We start from the raw sequence: 20073 nt of genomic DNA on the forward strand, positions 1-20073 counted from the left end.
ACCCCAGCCCGGCTCGGCTCCCCCAGGTCCGACCGCCCCGTCCGGCCGGGCCCCCCGCGCCGCAGCCCGCACCCGCCGCCAGGGGGCGCGCGCCGGACCCGCGGGGAGGTGGCCCGGACTGGGCGCGGGGCCGCAGCCCCTGCCCTCCGGAGGCGGTCCAGGCGCTCGAAGCGCCTCCCCGGAGGTGGGGGTGAGCACTGGTATCCCCACTTTTCAGTGGGGGCAACGTGACAACGACAGAGAAGCCCACCCGCAGGACTGAAACTTGGCCTGGGTTCTGGAACGTGGCCATCAGCCCACCCAGCCCTGGACACCCCTCCTCAGTCTGCTCCTGGGGGCGCCGGGAAACAGCCCCGGGAGGGGGGGAGGCAAAGGGCTCTGAAGCTGTTTTGAGGGGGCAGCTGTTTATTAGGGTCCCGGGGTTCCAGAGCCACCTCAGCTCCCAAAGTCCAAGTCATCCGCCGTGCACACCTTTGGACACAGAACTATCTTGGGAAACAAAAACCTGATCCCATCACCCCCTGAAGACCTCCAGGGGCGTCCCATCTTGCCCAGAAGAAAACGTCCACAAGGCCAAGCCTCTGCCGCCCTCCTGGTGGGTCGTTGCACCCCATCTGCCTGCACCCACAGGTGCCTCGCGGGTGCAGGCGCCACCCCTGCCTGTGCCTGAACACCACAGGCCCCGCGTGCCAACCGCTGGCTCTGCACCCCAACCTAAATGCTGCCTCCCCAAGGGGCCTGCCTCTCCCCTCCCCAGGCGAACTTGGAGCCCCACCTCCCACTCTCAATCCCCTTACATTGAATTCTTTCCACCTCAGCATTTATTGCGACCTGGAACGGCTACTCTGTCCCTGTCCAACCGCATCCGCCCGCCCCTGTGGACACTGCTCCCTGGCCCAGGTCCTCAGCACCCGAACAGGCCCGGTCACAGCAGGAGCTCAGCGCGGACCAGGTGGGGGCCGCCTGAATGACGGAGGCAGAGGAAGGGCCTTCGCGCCAGAGGCGCTGGGGAGATGTCCCTGCTGCAGTCAACGGTCACTACAAGCCTGCAGTCCCCCTACCGTTCCTGGCCTCGGGCCTACGCGCCCTGGACAGGTCACTTCCCACCTCCAGCCCTGGTAGTCTGGGGGTCTCACAGGGGCCCTGTGCCCCTCCTGCTGCCCCGGGCCCAGAGCCGAGCCCTCCCAAGGACCAGACCAGCCCCAGGAGTCTGAGCAGCAAATCCCATCCTATTCCTTTGAGCCCTAAGGAGATAGGGCCACTGTCCCCATGAAGAACGGGGCTTGGACTGGTTCAGTGACTTGCCCCCAAGTCACGGCTCGTGGGCCTGAGGCAAGGGGCCAGCGGGGGGCCGTGAAGACCAGCTAAGCGGTGTCTGGGCAGCAGAGCCTGAGACACAGGGCGGATCCCAAGCCAGCTTAAGGGGCATCCCATGGGCCTGGGGTAGCCAGTCACATTAACAGGAGACTGGAGCTGAGTCAGGCGGGTCACTGGGGACCCCCTGAGGGACCAGAGCCCTGGCCAACCTAACCTAACCTAACCTGGGCCACGCTGCTGCTTCGGTCCCAGAGCTAGGGCAGGGGCTGCTGCTGAGCGGGTCAGGCACTGCTGCTAGGCCAGAAGGGGCAGGGCCCAGGCACCAGCCGATGGGAGGAGAAAAGGAGCGCCTGGCGCTGCCTGGGAGGGGGGTCCCCGCAGGCCCCCGGGGCCATCTCCTCTCTCGGGCAGGGAGCTGCAATGGCGGTCCATGCCCCTCCCCAGCGCAACCCCGCCTCCAGGCCCCTGAGTCAGGGCGGCCTGCTGAAACTGCCACTGCCACCCAGCAGCCGGCCCTGCGGCTGATGAATAATGGAGTCTGGAAGGCGGAAGGCCGCCTCCCACTCCCCACGGCACCCGCTCGCCAGGCCCCCAAAGGCAAAGGTCTGTGGGCATCACCGCACCCAAGTGGCGGGGAGCCCCAGCCTGGTCTGCGGTGGAGCGGGAGCACCCTGTCCAGGAGAGACCTGGGGGCTGGGGCAAGGTCGGGCCCACTGGCGCTCTACCCACAGCAGGCTCGCCTGGGACCAGAGGCGGGGGGCCCCTGGCTGGAGGGCCACCCTCGCCCAGAGGCTCCCCACCGGAGCTGAGCGCCCCTGGGAGTCTCCCCGCCCCGAGGCCCCATCTGGCACCAGAGACGGAGGCTGCATGTGTGGGCAGGTTGGCCAGGGCAGGGCAGCTCTGCCAGGCAGCTCTCCTCACTCCCACCCGGCTCCGCCCTGCCCGGGGGCCTGGGCCTCACCCCTGTCCTCTGGGTTCTGGGGCCCACCTGGGGCGGAACCTACCCTAAGGCCCTGCCCTTGCTGGGCAGCTGGCGGGCCGGAGAAGCTCCTGGATCCAGGGGGCCAGGTACAGCCCCCAGAAGCCAGGGAGGCCCCAGCGGCTTCCTCCCCGGGGAGCCGTCGGGCTGGGCCCGGGGGGCGGGGCGCGCTCTGCCCGGCTCCCCGCCTGCCCCCCGCACAAAACGTGGGCGCCGGCGCCAGGGGCAGCGCAGCAGCTGCGCGTCCTGGGCCTGCGGCGCCTGCAGAGGCTCCGGGAGGGAACCGGGTCGGGGTTCCTGCCCGGGCAGCAGCGGGCTGCGCGGCCCTCCCCCCAACCCCCCTCCGCCGCAGTGTCCCCACCTTTGCTGCGGGCTCCGCCCAGGGATGGTCCTGGCGGGACCTGCACCCCGCTAAGGGCAGAGAAACGGCGAATCTTCCCAGAGCCCCCGGGGCCGGGGACCTGCAGGCCCGGCCTCGCCTCACTCCCTCGTCCGCGGTCCAGGCAGGTTCGGGCTCCCGGCCTCGCAGCGGCCTGGGTCCTCTCCCCGCCCGGCCGGCCCGGCCCGGCCCGGCCCGGCCCGGCCGCGCCGCGCGCCTCTCGCGCCCCCTGCCGGCGGGGCGCGGACTCCGCGCTGGGACCGACGGGCGGGCGCGGGGGGGGGGGGGGCCGGGCTGCGGGGTCGCACCCCCATCCCGGCCGAGACCCCCCAGGATCCTCGCTCCCCAGCAGTCCTCGCGGAGGGCCGGGCCCCCAGACTCTCTCGCCGCCGCACCCCAGACCCGCGGGCAGCGCGCGGGGTCTGCCCGCCCGCGGGGGGCTCTTCCAGGCCCGGACCCCGCCCGGGCGCGCCCCGGGAGCCTCACCGGCCGGCCCTCCGCGGGGCCGGGGCGCGCCGGGCGTCGGGGCATCGCGGTGGGCCGCGCGGCCCCGGCTGGGCGGGTCGGGCCGGGCCAAGGCCGCCCCGCCGGGACGGGGCGCGGGATCCCGGGGCGCGCCCGGCGCCGCGCCGGCGGCCGTGGGGGGCGGGGGGGGGGCAGGAAGCCCGGCCGGGCCGCGGGCGCGGGGCGCGGAGAAGTGGCGCGGGGAGGGGGGGGCGCGCGGGCCTCGCTGCCCGGGGGCGCTTCCCCTCTCCGCCGAGGCCAGAGCCCCTCCCTAGCCCCTAGCCTCTGCCGCGGCTCTGGGGACCCGGGCTCGCCCGCGGGAAGCCGCACAGGCAGGAAGGGGAGCCCCCGCGCCGCGGAGCACCCACAGGCGCAGTCCACCCGGAGTCGCCCCGAGCAAGAGCGCTTGGCCCCAGATCCACGCTGGACTCGGAACCGCCGCCCCCACGATGCCACCTGTGCCCCCACCCCCTTTCAACCGGGCAGAAAAGGGGTCCTAACCGCCCAGTGGAGGGTCCCAGCTCCTCCCAGAGGTTCCTGCTTAGAATTAACCGGGATCTAAAGACTGGGGCTTGGGGGGATGTGTGAGGAAAGAAGGTGCCCCCTGCAAATGCCCCTCACCTTTTCCCAGAGGGATGGTCTTGACCCTGGTATCTTGGCTGGAGGTCCCCAAGCCCCAGGGGTGTGGCTCTTAGGCCAACAAGAATTTTCCCAATTCTAGAACACACCCCCCAACCCCCCAGCTTCTCACCAGGCCAGAGCCTCCGGGCTGCTGGTGCCCCCACTAAGCTGGCTCCTGGGCAGTGCTGATCTCCCCGAGGTTAGGCCCAGGCCAGGGCAGCTCATCTTGGCCAGGTCCCATGGGTGGGTCCTCTATCCCTGCCTCCTGGGCCAGGCACCCCAAAATTACCTAGCCTGCTCACCCCAAAATTACCTAGCCAAAGCCCAGGAGTTCCACTTGCTCTCCTTCCCTCGAGCCAGACGGCACCGCTGCCTTCCACAGCAGACCAGCATCCAGAAGGCCAGTCACCCCCAGGGAGCCGGGGACCAGCCGTCCTCCAGGGCACCCTGGTGTCCGCCTCCTGCCCCCAAAGCCCAGAGGAGAGGTGACTCCCTCACCCATTATTCACAACATCCTGCCCGCGCTTTTGCTGCTGCTGGGATCTTAGATCCACCCCTTCCTCTGCTCCTTGTCTGTGTCCACTGGTAGTCATCTGGCCACCCCTCCCCTAGACACACACCCCTGACTCATCCCTGCCACCCCACAACCCATTGTTAAGCTGGAAGGGAAGGCTGAAGTCATCCAGTCCCCCTCCACTCTGCTTGAATACTTCCAGGGATGGGCTGCTCCCTACCTGTACGTCGGGGAACCACTTCGGCTGTGGATCCTCTCCTGACCCAGACTCACTCCCCTCCCTGCCAGAGCTCTTCGTTTGAGATGATGCTCTAAGGGCCCATCTCCGGAATGAACACCCCCAAGGCTTCTGCTTCCTCAAATAGGGTGGCCCAGTGTGCTCTCAGCTGGTATCAGCCCTCCCCCACGCCCCATCATGATCTGGGGTGCCCTGCCCAGCAAGGGACCAGGGAATCAGATGCCAGGGCCCTGTGGTTGCCTTGCAGGAGACACAGGCCATCACAGTGACACCTGGCCCTCCGTGGGGGGGAGGGGAACCCCTCTTCCATCGCCCCCTCCCCATCTCCACCTGCCCTGGGGAGGGGACAGATATGGAGTAACATTTGTTGGGCGGGGAGGGGGTGGCTGGGGTCAGGAAGGGAACCCTGCGGAGGTCTCAGCTCTCAGGGAGGGGAGGGAGGGAATGCCCAGAGTCTGGGGGCTTCTCGCCCCCTGCTAGAGAAACGCACGATCAGACTAGCGTCCCCTTGAACTTGAGCGTGCCCTGCTTAGCGCCAAGAAGGTCACGAATGAGGCCTCTCCCAACTCTTGCCACAAATCCAGAAGCCTCGCTTTCCAGATGAGAACCTGAAGCTCAGAGAGACAGAGGGACTGGCTCAGGGTCACACAGCAGGAAAGGAGTGGGCCTGGGCCCTGGGAGGCACAAGGCTGAGCTACTCTACACACCTTCAACCCCGGGAGGGCGGGGGCACCGCTTCTCTGCGGTGGACTCGGGGGCACAGGACATCAGGGTGCCCCCCATCAGCTGTGCCTCCCTCCCGATCCCCCAGGCCAGCTCACGCTCACAGTCCCAACATCTCTCCTCGCTGTCCATCTCTTCTTACTCATTCCTCAGGATGCCAGTGGCCCCCTCCAGAAAGTCCACCCTGGTTATCCCTTCCCCAGGGCGAACCCCAGGGGAGCAGGGCGGGGGTGGAGACTGATTCAGAAACTGCAGCACCCGGAAGAAGCCCCCAAGGGGAAGAAAATGGCCCCTCCCCAAGGCAGCCCCAGGGGTCAGTTAGGCCAACCCAAGTCCCCAGTCCCTCCCCTTCCAGTGGGGCCAGGATGGCAGCTCCGGGAGGGCGGGGACTTTGTTTCCTGGCAATCCCCAGGGCCTAGAACCAGGCCTGGCACAGCAGATGCTCAAGGCTGATCTGGTGAACGAGCGAATGACGTCATCCCCTTCCGAAAGCTGCCAGCCCGCTGGAGACGAGGCCAGATGGAGCCCCAGACCTCATCCCAGGCCGTGCTGTGCCATGTGGGCAAGCTCCCTCACCTCTCCGGGCCTCGTTTCCTTACATGCCACGTGGGAATAGTCGGAAACTCTCCCGCGGGCCTCCTTCTTCCCGAAGGCTCGCAGCGCCACGGCGCAGGAGGCTAACACCCACCAGCCAGAGACGCCCTCCGGCCGCGGCGGTTACCATCACCGAGGCCGCAAGGATGTTCCTTTTATCTCTGTCACCCTTCCTCGCCCTCTGCTCCTGTAGCCCCTACCTGTGGCCCGGTCTTTTGTCTCTGCACATCTCTGGCTGTGGCAGCCCCCCCTTCCTGGCTGGCCTCTACCTATTCTCAGCCACCTTCCCCAGGATGTCCTCCTGCCTAGCTCGCCGGGCTCTGACTACCCAAGCATCCCTGTCCCCACAGCCTGGGACATCTGAACCAAAGGGGGCCGCCACAGTGACCCTCTGACAATGGTTGAAGCCAGTGGTAGGCAAGTGCCAGGCTGAGTTCTGGGCAGGCCAGGGCTGGAGCGGGCACCTGGGGGCTGTGGGGGCCTGCGCTCTCTGAGACCAGCAGTGTCTCCCAGGCCTCTGTCCTGCAGTCTGGGCCCACCCACCCCTGCCCCTGCCCCTGCCCCAGCCAGAGCAGCTCAGCAGTCTGCCTGAGAGCCAGCAGCCCACAGGAGGAGCTGGGCCAGTGCGGCCTGGTTCCCTGTGTCCCCCCTCTGGACAGGCAGAAGCCCCAGACCTGCGCAGGCCCCGGGCAGGATATATGTTGGGGGGAGCTGAGCCAGTTCATTGCCAGGAGCCCCCATCTGGGGGCGAGGCAACCGGCCAACACCAGAGCCCCAGTGCCAGCCCTCTCTGTGCCAGCAGATTGTGGCTGACAGCACCCGACACCCCCTTGCCAGGTGACCACCAGCAACTGAAGGCCGCTCCTCCGCCGCCGCCCCCCCAACAGTCCTCCCAGCCTGGGCTTCCCGCCGATGCAGGGCGCGTGTCTGGGGCGAGGGCTCCGCAGCCCTGGGGCCATTTGCAACTGCCTGCAGCTGGCAGGGCTGGTGGACACTGTGGTGAGGGACAGGAGCTCTGGCAAGACATCCCACTGGGTTCTGGGCTCCAGTCCCAGCTCGACCACCCCTCGGGATGTGTCCTTGGGCAGCCGTGACCCCCCAGTGTGTGCCCCCGTCCGCACATGGGCAGTGACACGACGGGTCCAGGGGGCCGGAGGGAGGCGGGACCTGACAGCAAGCGGCGCAGTTGCTGCTGTTGCCGCTCAGGTGCCTGCTGGCTGCTGGGAGGGGCCAGGCCCGAGTTCACACCCTGGCTGGGTCTCTCCCGAGCTGTGGGACCTCAGCCAAGTCACACGACCTCTCTGACCCTTGGTATCTTCATCTGGAAGACCGGGCAGCCGTGCTTTGCTGCAGACTCGCGCTGGGCCCCGCAGGCATGGGCAGAAGCACCCAGGCACTATTTCTCACTGCCCCTGGCTTTGCCCTGCTCCCACTTCTGAGCTGGCACTCAGGGCCCACTGCCCCTGCTTCCCTTCGCCATCCCCGGGGCAACGTCACTCTCACCACCTCCCAGAGTGTCCCTGACCCCGTCCAAGGCTGCAGGGGCTGATACCACAGGAAGGGCACCAGCGGGCACCGGCATAGAAACCCCTTCGCGGGGTCTCGGCTCCCCCATCCGTGACACAGGCGGCGGCTCCTGTCACCTCGGGGCTGCCGCAAGGCCACACTGCAGGAAGGGCTCTGCGCCCCCTGGCCCGGCCTCCTGCCCGGCAGAGGTGCCCCGCCCGCTGTCCCCAAGGAGGGGCAGCTCCTCTGCCTCCTGAGCCACCCCCTTTCGGCGATGCCCACCCTGCGCCGTGGCCAGGGTCCTCTGGCTGTCCGCGCCTGGGCACAGGGGTCAGCGCCCGCCTGCGCCCGCCCCGCCCCGGCCCCGGGCCTCCTACCTTGGCCGCCCGCCCTTTGTCCATGCAGTCTGGGTTCTGACAGCGCAGCCCCTTCTCCCCGGCCAGGCCCCGGTCGTCTGCAGAGAGGAGAGGGGAGGGTTATCTGCGGGCGGGGCCCACGAGGCTGCGCCCCAGGCTGGGGCACCCGGGCGGGCTCCCCGGGCCCCAGTGGCCTCCCGGAGGTGGACGGGTGGGGCGGGCTCCTCAAGCTTCCCTTCAAAGGAGGTCAGTGTCCCTTTCTCTTTCAAATGCCAACTTATCAGCTGGGGGATCTGTTTGTGGAGTCTTTTCTTGCGGCGGTTCCCCAGGGAAATAATCCAGATTCCACCGGGAGGAACCATCTCTGGGTGTCAGCTGCTCCCTCCTCGCCCCACTCACCGCGGGGGACAGCGCAGTGACCTTCAGGGGCCCCCAACTTCCAGGAGGACTCCAAGGGGCTCTGGGGGAGAACCCCAGGGGTCGGGTCCCTGTCCCCCCTCCTGCACATCACGGCCTCTCCGCTGGACACCCCTCAGAGGCTCCCCTCCCCCACCCCCCCGCGGGCCACCGCCGCCCCAGAATCTGCCCCGCTGGGCGGTCTCCCCCTGCGGGCGGCGGGGGGCGAGCGGCGGCGGGGGGGGCGGGGGCGGGGGCGAAGGGCCACCCCCCGCCAGCCAGCGCGGCCGCGGCGGGGGAGGGGCGCGGCCGAAGCAGCCCCAGCACGGGGCAGAGTTCGGGCCCCGGCTCCGGTGCCGCGGCCGGCGTCCACCCCGCCCCGCCCCCACCCCGAGCGGCCTCTCCCGGGGAGGGGCGGCCCGAGCCCCCGGCGCGGGGGGACGGCGCGGCCCCGCCCCCCGCGCCCCCCTCGGCGCGCGCCCCGGCGCCCCCGCCGCCCGCGCCCCCCGCGCCCCCCGCGCGCCGGCGCCGGCCGGGCCCCGGGCCTGCATGGCGGGCGCCGCCGCACTCACCCATGGAGGAGGCGCCGGGCGCCGGGAGCGGCCGGGACGCGGGGGGCGGGGCGCCGCGGCCGCGGGGGGCCGGGCGGGGCGGGGGCGCGCCGGCGGGGCGGGGAGGCCCGAGCGCGCGGCCGGGACCCTCGGCGGCGGAGGCGGGGCGGGGCAGGTGGGCGGCGGGAGGAGCCCAGGGGCGGGCCCGCCCCGCGCCCCGCACCCCGCCCCGGCCCCCGCCCCGGCCCCCGCCCCGCGCCCCCGCCCCGCCCCGCCCCCGCCCCGGCACCCCGTCCCGGCCCCCCCCCCCCGCCCCGGCACCCCGCCGCGCCGGGAGGGCGCACGCCCGGGGCCCCGACCTGCTCCGTCGCGGGTGTGACCCGGCGTCGCGTCCTTCCGCACCCCCGCACCCCGCCTCCCAGCCCCTCAGATGAAGGGCGACACCCCGGCGGGCGGCGTGGGGAGACCTGTTCTCGGGGTCGGGGAGCGGGGCTGACCCGGCTGCGCAGCTTCGCTCCCCGGGGTCCCCCGGCCCCACCGGCGTGGCCCGGTGCCTGGGGTGGGGGGGCGTGCGGGGTGGGGGGCAGCGCCCCGCGCCCACTCTCCGCCCCCTGCGGGCCCTCCCGGTCTAGGCCCGCTGTGCCGAGGTTATGGGGTGTGGGTGTCGGCGGGAGGGGCGCGAGGCGGGAGTGGGCTCAGCGGCTCCCGAGTTGACTGTGGGTGTGCGCGGTTTCCAGACTTCGCAGAAATGCAGCTGAGCGTGCAACGCGCCGAGTGTGCAACGCGCCGAGTGTGCAACGCGCCGCGCTCAGCCAGCGTCCAGGGCGTGTCTTCCGAGACCAGGACCCAGAAGGAGATGCGGGGCCTCGCCCGCACCCCCGTGCATCTGCGGCGCGCCCCAAGGGGACCCCAGCCCTGACCTCACACTGCCCGTGGCCGCGCGGTCTTGCGCCGGGTGGACATGGCTGACCAGATCCGCACATCCTCGTGGGGCGAAGTGCTGGGCACTGCAGTAATGGAGAGGGGGGCCGAGGCCCCCGACACAGGGTCCCAGAGCTCTGGGCCTGCCTAGTCCCGTCCCAACCGCCCAGCCGCCCAAGAAGCAGGTTCCGGCAGGGACGGGGGCCCCAAAGGCGTCCGGCCCCTTCCCAGGGAGACGCCTCTGCTGGGCCAGGGTGCCAGCCTCCCCGCGCCCCTCCCTGTGCGGCCAGCCCAGGAGACTCCTGTGACCAGAACCCATCTCGGACCCCACTGGGGGGCGCGGTCTCAGGGCTTCCGGCCTCTCTGGATTTACCCAGCAAATGCATATGGAGGGTCCCCTACAGGCCCCGGGCTGCCCCCATCGCTGACCCTGGCAAGGGTGGGGCTCCCACCACTGGGCCCGGTGGGCAGGGCTGTCCTTTGGCGGCATCACACCTGCGAGCTGTGGGGAGGGGTGCTCAGGGCAGAGCTGCGGGGCGCATGTGCACAGAGGGTGCCCTTGGCGCCCCCCCTCCGCTTCCCGGCAGAGAGGGAAGCAGCTGCCTGGTGGCCCTGGGTCTCCTCTGCCCCCTGTGGACATGGGGCTTCTGAGAAGTGACCCAGCGCCCCGCCCTGGCGCCTCGGGCCCACCTGCCCCGCTCCATCCACTGGCCGCCGCTTTCCCTGGTGGAGGAGGAAGCCTGCCCCACGAGGACGCTGCTGGGCCCCTGGGTGCCAGTTGCCTGCATGAGGCGGCTGACTCCAAGGTGAGGCGGGAGGCCCGGCTCTTCTCCCACAACTCAGGACCCACCCCTGCCATCTGGGTTGCCACGGACACCCCGAGGCCTCACTCAGCTTTGGGGAGTTTCCTGCGCACCCTGCTGGGGGCTCCTCAAACTGAGCCAGACTAGCTCTGCTGTTGGCTCAGGAGCCTGGATTCCCCCAGCTGTGGGCCCTGCGGTTGGGTGATGCTTTTGGCCTAGGACTGCTGGTCCTGTCTCTACGTCCTGCCTGCGCAGGCTGCTTCCTCCACCTGCCCGGGCCACGCTGCTGTAGCGGCAGACTCCCCACAGCCGCCACAGGCTTGCTGACATGTAAGTTCTGGAACTGTCTGTCCTGGTTCTTTCAGGCACTGGGGTCCTGCCCGGCAGAGCTCCCTGGTCTCTGACCCCTGACTTCTGCACCCACAGGTGTCCAGTGTAGATGCCCTCCCTGGCCGCTGGCAGCCCTGCGAGCAGTTCTCTCCCTGCTCTGCTCCAAGATACAACCCGCCCCGCAACCCCCCAGGGGCTCTTTCCTTCTCCAGTGAATCCAAACACAGGAAAATGGAGCCATGGTGAGGAAACAAGGGGCCTCTGGGTGCTGGGGTGTTCAGGTGTGGGAATGGTTGCCCCAGCCCCAGCCCCCACCCTGTGCAGTCTATGCCATTTTCATCCCAAGTGATGTCACACAACCCCCGCCCCCCTCCCACCCCTCGCCCCATTGAGAGCCTCAGGCATAGCCCAGACAATTTGATTCTCCTTTTTTTTTTAAGGTTTATTTACTTATACACACAAGAACTGGGGAGCAGGCCAGAGGTGCGTGGGGGGGGTGAGAGGATTCACCAGAGACAGAGTGGGGAGCAGAACAGGCAGAAGGACTGAAATCCACTGCTGAGGGGAGCGGCGGGGAGACAGGAGAGGTCTGCTGCGCCCTGTGGGTAGCTCCCTGGCCGGGGATTGAACTTGTGCTGCAGAGGCTGCAGATAGCGGCATAGGTTGCGTCTTAACCTCTTGCGCCACCAGAGGACCTTGATTCTCTCTCTTGAGCCTTTTGTGCCATGGAGCCCTGACTTCATGGGTTAGTCTGAGTAGGTAGTGGACCCCGTGATTGTTGGGGAGCAAGAACAAGGGGACCCACAGAAATGCTCTGTCAGCGGAGAGGGCCCTGAGCAGAGAGGAAGGGGAGAGCAGGGCTCTGCAGCGGGGCTGCCCCGGATCTGTCCCGGATCTGCGTGCTGTGGTGCCTGCAAGGCTGGAGTCAGCACTGCCCAGACCCAGGCAAACCTAGAGCCCTGAAAGTGCCCCTCACCCCCGCCAGGGTGCCCGAGGCTGTCTCCCTGGGTCTAAACAGCCCAGCTGCCTCTGGCCCTCTGGCTCCCATGGTCCCGGGGAAAGCCAGGGCCCTCGGCAAGGCAGACAAGCTGCTTGCCAGCTCTCCCCCTACCCAACCTTAGTCACAGGATGCCGAGTCCATTCTCCCCCAATACCATTTCTCACACAACTGGCTGAGAGGGCGCCCGGGCAGAAGCCGGCCGGCAGACTTGTTTGGTTTGGCCGAGCACAGTGCCTCAAAAGAATTTGAGTTAGTTGCCAATTTTGAAAAGTCAAATTTCACATAAAAAAATCCAGATTTCTAACTTCTCTGGACAGACCGGAGGAGCCTGACAGTTCTGGCCTGATGGCTCCAGTTCCTGTGCCTTGTCTGCCTTAGATTTGCTCCAGTCCCCACTACTCCCTATCGCCGCACACCAGGCCCCTTGCTTAGTTACTCACCACCTCCTGACCCCCACTGGTCTTCTGGTTCTGCTCCTCTACCCTCCTCTTGCCACATCCTTCCTATTGCTGTCTATTGACATCCTGCCACATCCTTCCCATCTCTGTCTGCTGACACCCTGCCCGCTCTTCTTCCAGACTTCCCTATCTCGACCTATCAGTGCAGATGAGTCTCTCTCTCCTTGACCCCACTGACTTGGGCTGGGCCTTTGGGGTGACCTATCACTTCTGACCTGTCTTGCCTACCAGATGGCTTCTGCCAGTAGCCACGGCTCTGACTTCCTCCCCACCTGCCGGGCCCCGTGTCGGCCATGCGTGCTCTCAGTTCCCCGTCGAACCCTCTGCAGCATCCCCGGGCCCCTGAGGGCAGCACTGGCTGCTGTACAGACCGAGCATGCTCAGGGAGGCCAGTCCACACCAAGATTACAGTATTTTATACATGAAATTCTCAATGTTGAAGACAGTGCCAAAAAGTAAATAAGCAGAATCTCAATGATTACTTTTGATATTCCCTGTTGAAACTGTAATATTTGGAATATGCTGGGGTTAAATAAAACACAGTTAAAATTATTTTCGCGGGCCTCCCTGGTAGCACAAGGAGTTAAGGACAGCACTGTGAAGCTATATCCGCAGCCTCTGCAGCACAAGTTCGACCCCCGGCGAGGGAGCTACCCACATGGTGCAGCAGACCTCTCCTGTCCCGCTGCTCCCCTCAGCAGTGGATTTCAGTCAATCTGCCTGTTCTGTTCCCCACTCTGTCTCTGGTGAGTCCTCTCACCCCCACACCTCTTGTATGTCCCCCAGTTCTTGTATGCATAAATAAATCTTTAAAATTTTTTAAAAATTATTTTCCCAAAAATAAAATTATTTCCCCTCACTTGTTCAGGGTTTTCGTTCTGTTCTTTAACGTGGCTACTGAAAAGCGTAAGTGACAAAAGCTCCATTGATCTCACTGTTCCAAACAACTGTTGTGCCCATTTGATGAATGAAGCAACTGAGGCTGTGGGGTTGGGCGATTTGCCTGGGGAGTGACAAGGCAAGGAGTCTGTGTTCCTAACCATTTGGCTCCACTGCCCCATGGTGCCCTGTGGCGCCTGGCACCAGTAGGTGCTTGGCAACCATGAGTTGGTCTCCCCATCAGCACAACTGGCCCTTGGCTGACCCAAATGTGGAAGAAACCACCCAGCTCTCATTCCTTCGAGAAGCCCCTTACCAGGGAGCCCCTGCCCTGGTGAACTCTTCTGCCCAGAGAAGACAGAGCCTCCCTGCCCACCACCTCCCAGCCCCCGGCCTGGCCATGCCAAGGTTGCCCCTCCCAGGAAGCAGCTGTGGCCTTGAATGCCCCTTCCCACGCAAGCCCAGCCCTCCAGGAGGCTGTTCAGGCTTGGGCAGCTGCGGCAGCCTGTGCTCAGGCTGGACCCCCTCGCCAGGACTGCCCAGGGCGGAGGGGGGGGCAAGATTTGGTCAAAAGACGGATGGGCACATCCTGGAAATGGCTACTGACCAGAGGCTGGTCAGACCCTGGACTGGGAAAGAAATGTGGGTCCTTCCAAAGCCCATGGGCATCTTGGGAAGAACGAGCACCTCGGACAATGGCTTCTGCGGGCTACCCTGCCTGCAGCCACGAGCCATCGCCAGCACGGTCCTCTGGGGCCTGGTGGCCCCAGTCATCCTGCCCACCCACGCCCTTCGGGATCAGGAGAGGGGGAAGTCACATTCCGAAATCCTTCCTGGGGCTTTAAAAACTGTCCACACAGTTCCTGCTCGCAGGCCTGGAGCCAGCCGGCCACTTCCTCCGGCTGAGGCGGCTGTGGGCACCTGCCCATTTGGCCACCACGGGCTTCCGCCCCAGGCTCCCCAGGGGAACTGACAGTGGCCGAGGGAGGAAGAGGAGCAGGGCTGCAGAAACGGGCTTGAAATTATGAGCCTGGACAATCTCGCTCCGTGCAAGAGCCCCACCCCCACGATGAGGCTGGCTGGCGCCGGGGCTCCCCACCTACCCTCATGGGCTCAAGCCAGGGCTGCTGGGTGCAGAGGACAGAGCCCACACAGCTGTGTGCCTACTCACCCCTGCGGGCTGCCCAGCTCACCCCTGAGACCTGCGCCTGTGCCATCGCCCAAGCCCCAGGTGCAGGACCTTCCGGCCTGAGGGGGTAGTGCGGGCACGGGGACATGTGGGTGAGCAGGGCCATCTCCTATAACTGTGAGGCTGAGGGGGGCTCGTGTATCTGGACGCCCCACTCAGCCTCCGTAAGGCTTGCCTTCCCTTCCAGAGCAAAGGGCAACGCAGGAATCAGCCCTGGTTCAAAGGGGCATCAAGGTACCAGGCCTCACCAGGGCCTGGTGAGGGTCAGTCCCCTGTAAAGTTCCGCTGTAGGCCTGAGCTGGAAGCCGACGCCACAGTGCAGTGGGCTGGGGGCTCCCCCGGCTTCTGACTGGGACTGCAGTGGCCTCAGCAAGGCTCTGGCACTGCCTGGAACTCGGCCACCCAACCTGCCTCAGGCAGACAGGAGCCTGCCAGGTGGCGGGTCAGTACAGCAGACAGGGCCCCGCAGCCCCCTGACACCAGTCCCCAACCCACCTCTGGTTCCAAAAAGATGCCCATGGCTGTGGCGGGGCAGAGGCGGTGGGGCTCCCCCCCCACCCCAGCCCTCCTCTGAGGTGCTCCTGGGCCTGCGTCTGCCCCTCCCCACCGAGAGCTGCATCACCCCACCCTCCATCAGCATGTCCACGGCGGAGGGGGGGCAGGAAGCGGGAGAGGCCGTCACACACAGGACACCTGTCACTGCGCCAGCATCCCCCCCCTCGGAGTGGCTTCTGGGCACCCAGGCCCCTGGGGACCCCAGGCTGCCCGGTGCTGTCTGTCCCTCTGGCGGCAGGAATGGGCTCAGGGAAGGGCCTCTGTCCACCCGGCCAGGGCAGCAGGGAGAGGCCTGGGGGGCCAGAGCCTGGGACCTGAGGTGAGACTGAGGGGGAGAGGGCTGCCCTAGGCCCAGGCCTGTGCTCCTGGCCCCTGCAGGCCAGGATTCTGTCGTGGCCCTGGAGCCTCCGAAAGAACCAGCGGCACCAGCCCGACCGTGACACTCGAGCTGACAAACCACGGCCGTGACAAGTCAGCTCGGAAACCCCTCTCGGAGCCTCACTGCTTGATTGCCTGTGCCCCTCCATCACCCCCACACTGCTGCCGCCAGACCCACTATACGGCCACTTTCCGGACAGCTCGTGTCTGGAAATGGCCAGGTGGGCATCCAAACGCAGGCCTCGGGCCTCAGGGGCCCCCACATCCCACCTGCTGCTCTAGGGACTCCAGGCCTCTGCTCCCGCCCGCTCATCTCCACGGAGGTCCAGAAAGGACATGCATCCCGGGGCCCGGAACACCCGAAGGCCTCAGAGTGCCGAGGTCGGGGCTGGGCTAGGCGGCCGGAGCAGTCTGGCCCGAAGCCCCTGCGGGCCCCAGCTCGTGCTGCCATGCGCCAAGCCCAGCCGCAACCCCCACCGCTTGGTCAGGCTCCTCACCAGCCCTGCTGTCCCCAGGGCCCGGGGCCCTCAAGCTCAGGCTCCTCTCCTCCCCAGCAGAGGCTTCTGGGAAGCGCTCTGGCCCCCAGTGACCAGGGGGCATGTTCATGGCCGGAGGGAGGCGGCCAGGTAGACCAGGTGTCGTGGAGGCTTCTGGCAAAGTGGACGGCACCTACCCCCCAGGTCCTCGGTGATGTCCAGGGAGGAGCTCCAGGAAAAACGCTCCACAGTCCCGAGCTCCAGCTGGGCCAGGGCCCTGGGCAGGGCCTCCAGTTCGTAGGCACCCCGCTTCTTCCAGTAGAGAAACATGCTGAGGCCTGGGGCGCCTCCCTGCCGGCCGGTGCCCTTAGATGCTGGGTGGCCCCGGGGACCTGGGCCCCCGAGGCCAAGTCACGGTGGGCGCAGGGGCTGCGGAGGGCCAGAGGGGACCCTGGGGCCGGCAAGCATGGCCCTCCCCAGGGAGGGGAGCATTCTGGGAGAGGCTGGGGGCCTAGGAGCGGGCCAATGGCCGGGCCCCGGCCCCACACAAAGCGCCTTTCTTCCCCTCCTACAGACATTTTACAAATTTCGACTTCCCGGCCCCCTCGGAGCCCCCACCAAGAGGATGGGCCGGCCGTCTGGGGACGGCAGAGGCCTGCAAAAGAGTGCGATTGTTCCGTGGTCTCTTTGCTAAGATAAGTTTTCAGAGGAGAAAAATGTCCTCCCCCCAGCCATTCCAGCCCCCACCCCTGACCTCTGACTCCAGCCCCAGTCCCAGCAGGACTTCTCAATGAGGGGTGGACGCGCTCATGGGGGTGCCATGGGGTGGCCCCAGAACTGTTTTCCGCTGCCTGGTGGGGTCCCCTCTCCTGGAAACTCGAGGCACTTCTCCAGCCTCCGCTGAGTACAGGCCCCCGAGGGGCCTCGCCCTGGGTCAGAGGGTGGGAGTAGCCAGTGAGGCCAAAGCTACCCTCTGGTCTCCCAGGTCTCTGCCCCCCGGCTTGGCCACCCAGCACCCGGCTGCCACCCAGCCCTGCCTCCCTCGTCAGACCAGCGCCTGCCTCCTCCCGCATCGCCCGGGGCCTCGCTGCCTCTGCCCACACAGTGGACACAGGGTGTGATGGGGGCAGAGGGACCGGAAGGGCCAGGAGGGCTGGAGAAGCCGGGGTGAGCAGAGCCATCCCAAAATAACCCTGAGAAAATCAAAACCTGCTACACAGAAAACGAAAGTGGCAGGTCAATCGCGGTGTTTCATCAGGTTGGAAAATGAGAGCTGCTCGCCGTGACCAGGACCGCCTCTGCGGGGAGCCGCCTGCTCTCCAGGAAAGCTGGCCCGCAGCCTCCGAGGTCCTCCCCGGGAGCCAGGATGGGGCCGCAGCCCAGACGAGGCAAGAGCAGAACTTGTATTTGAACCCAGGACTGTCTGGCTTTAAAGCCCGTGCGGGGGCCTGGCAGTGAGGGCAGCGGGGGGGCTCGGCGAGATCCAGGCTAAACGGGGGAGGGTGACCGCTGGGCCTGCCCGGGGCCTCGCCAGTGACTGAGCCTGCGAGCCAGGCGGGGCTGGGGCAGAGCCGGCCACCCCGGGACCAGATGTCTGGCAGCAGGCAGGGAGGCTGGCAGCAGAAGGCTCTGCTCTGGGGAGGGTCACCCCAAGGTTGCGGCGGGCGGCAGGGCGAGCAGCCTGCCCACCCCCAGCTGAGGGTAAAGGTGCCAAGAGGCATCTTGAGTAATTCACACCACATGCCGCCTCCCGCCAGCCCGCCCCACGAGGGCAGGGCCCGCACACAGCCCCTCCACGCTTGATGGCTGCCACCATGTGGCCTGGGCCTGAGCCCACAGGAGACTAGGGGCGCCCCAACTTGTGTTCACGGGCAAGTGGCCAGTGCGGGGGTGTGAGATGGTCCACCCCGGCAGCCAAAGCCAGACTTGGTGCCCGCTCGGCAGAGCTGCAAGCGCGGGCGGGCCTAGGGCAGCTGCCCAGCTGAGCCCCCCGCATCCTGGCTGGGGGGCCACACATGGGGATGGTTTCAGAACAGACAGCCCCGAAGCAGGCCTGCTAGGGGTGGGGTAGGGGTAAAGATTTCATCCTACTCCCGGCTTTGGGGTGAACATGCAGCCCCCACCCCCTGTGGAGGCCCCTCTTGCGCTGGGCTGATTATGTGACTGTGAAGAGGAAGCAGACTCCCTGCTCTGCCACCCAGGCACATGCAACCTCACCCCCAAGGTTCTCCGTGTTCCCAAACGTGCCTCCGGCTTCCCACCGCCTCCAAGACTCGGCTGGGCCCACGGTCTGGATGTACCTCCGGCCCTATACCGTCGCCCACGCGCCTTCTGTCCAGGCTGTGCCCCTCCCCCGGCCCCAGCCCTGCCTCCTCCCCACACGGAGGAGGCCTGAGGCAGCCCGGGGCCAGGGTGGGCACACCCAGGAGGCCAGAGGGTCCCCTTGGTGCTCCTGGCGCCAGGCCGGCCTGTGACAGAGGCCCCCGGGTGGCGCAGGTGGCACACCCGGGCCCTGTGCTGGGTGTGGGGAAGCCCGGACATGATGGTCGGTGATGCTGCCTTGGAGGCCTGCACTGCTGAGTGCTGCTCGTGCTCGTCTGCGGGAACCCTTGGGCAGCTCCCGGAGCCGGGACCTTTGTCCCCACGAGGAGGATGGACGAGCTGAGGTGGAAGGCAGGCAACTGCCCGGGCCAGCGGGACTGGGAAGGGGCAGGCCGGACAGACCACAGCCGTGTTCTCGCTCTGGGCTACACTGCTCGGCCCTCAATGATGCACCTTGCCTGGCAAGCCGGGCACGGAGGGGCAGGGCACCTTCCCTCTGCCCCAACCCGGAGCTCCGAGGCAAACGCGGGGACCACAGGCTCATGCCCTCCTCTTAGACCTCTTCTTGGGGGCCGGGAGGCTCTGCCCAGGTCAGGAAGACACCAGAGGTTTGCCTCTGGTCCCACACACACCCCTGGACCCTCAAGCCTGGGCTGGGACAGAAGCTGGAGACTTCACGCAGTGCCTGGCAATGACCTTGGACCCGGTGGGGGTCGAGCCTTCTGTGACTGCAGCTGTTTCTCCAGAGCGGAAGTGTCATGTGAGGCCCGCTGGGTGAGGGGCCCAAAGAGGAAGGGGAGCAGGTGGCCTGAGAGGCCCCCACCCCATGCCCGTCAGCACCTCCCACAGCAGACAGAAACTGGGCTCTGGGGGACTCCCCAGCTTGAACTCACAGACTGGGGGCGCTGGGGCCCCCTGCACCTTCCACAATCTGGGCCCTGCAGCTCCGGGGGTGGGGGGCAGCTCTCTAAGTGGCAGGACTTGCTCAGGGTCCACATCTGTGAGATCAGCGGGATCTGGGGCAAAGTGGGGAGCCTGGCAATGAAGACTTGGGGGCCCCTGCAATCTGCCAAGGGGCGCCCCCTTCTCCCCAGGCCAGGCCCACTCTCTCTGTGAGCCCTCATCCCTTCCTTCTGAAGTTTGGGGAGCCCTATGTGGACCCCCAGGGCAGCCAGGGAGAGCTAGCTGGGTGTGGGTGGGCGGCGGGGAGTGGCACTGCCAGGCTCAGCCCAGTGCCAGCTGCCCGGCTTGCGTGAGAAGCAACGACTCTGGCGTCTGCTCTGTGCGCCCGCTCGGGCTGCGGGGCCAGGCGGCCAGCGGCCTTATGTAACCAGCTCAGGGCAGGGTCAGAGCCACCAGCCTCCAGCTCTCTCGTCTCTACCCCTGGCCAAGCCTGGGAGGAGCTGACTCACCCCTGCACTGAATCTGCCCCCACCTGCCAGAAGCATGGGCCAAGGAACCCCCAGGACCAGCACCTGGTGGTGACTGCGGGTGGGGGGCCCAGGGTCAGGTGGGAGCCAGCTCCCTCCCGCCGGCAGGGTGCCTGTCCGTGGCTGCCGGAGCGGTGGACAGTGGGCCCTGGGGTGGGCAGCACAGACCCTGCAGAGCAAGCCATTCCAAAGGCTCGGCACACGGGCCCGGCGCCTGGGCCATCTGCAGATCCTCTTGGAAGGTGCTGGGGGGAGGCTGGGGCGCAGCCACCTGGCCTAGAGCCAGGCTGAACCGGCCGGCCCTGGCTCTCCCAGAAACCTCTCCGAGCCCACAGCCTGCACTCACCGTGCAGGAGGGGACCCCGCACTCCCGTGCTCCCCACATATCTTTGTCGCCCTGGGGGCCCCCTGGAGCTGGGACTGAGACAGTAGAGATATTGGGCAGGGAGAGAGAGGTTCCCCAAGCCAGGGACGGGTGTGGGGCTCTGCTCTGCCCTGGCAGGCTGCTAGCGCTGTGCCCCCACTGCCAGGCCACCCCGTGCGGAAGGTGAGGGGCCAGTCCCCGCAGCCAGGGAGCCAGCCGTGCACAGGGGAGGCTGGGCCCGGCGGGCTGGGCCGGGGCAGCCGTGCTGCTCGCCTTCAAGTTTCCCTCTA

The 20073-nt window shown here is 67.3% G+C and overlaps 1 protein-coding gene across 5 annotated transcripts in view; it reads right to left on the reverse strand.

The window, feature by feature from the left end:
* PLEKHG5 (pleckstrin homology and RhoGEF domain containing G5) overlaps positions 1-20073 on the reverse strand; it is a 41882-nt gene that overhangs the window by 16075 nt on the left and 5734 nt on the right. For 2 of the 5 annotated variants that reach the window (XM_037498860.1, XM_037498861.1), the window contains exons 1-2: positions 8131-8249; positions 7753-7829 (exon numbers count right to left, since the gene is read on the reverse strand). In XM_037498860.1, coding sequence (XP_037354757.1) covers positions 7753-7829; positions 8131-8239 — 186 coding nt within the window. In that variant the 5' untranslated portion in view covers positions 8240-8249. Of the gene's footprint in view, positions 1-2657; positions 2680-7752; positions 7830-8130; positions 8250-8699; positions 8735-20073 lie in introns of those variants that run through there. The other 3 variants (XM_037498863.2, XM_054691091.1, XM_037498865.2) reach the window with 3 other exon arrangements.

Source organism: Talpa occidentalis, unplaced genomic scaffold (genome assembly GCF_014898055.3).
Source record: "Talpa occidentalis isolate TD23 unplaced genomic scaffold, MPIMG_talOcc4v2.1 talOcc4.9, whole genome shotgun sequence".
Classification (NCBI taxonomy): Eukaryota; Metazoa; Chordata; class Mammalia; order Eulipotyphla; family Talpidae; genus Talpa; species Talpa occidentalis.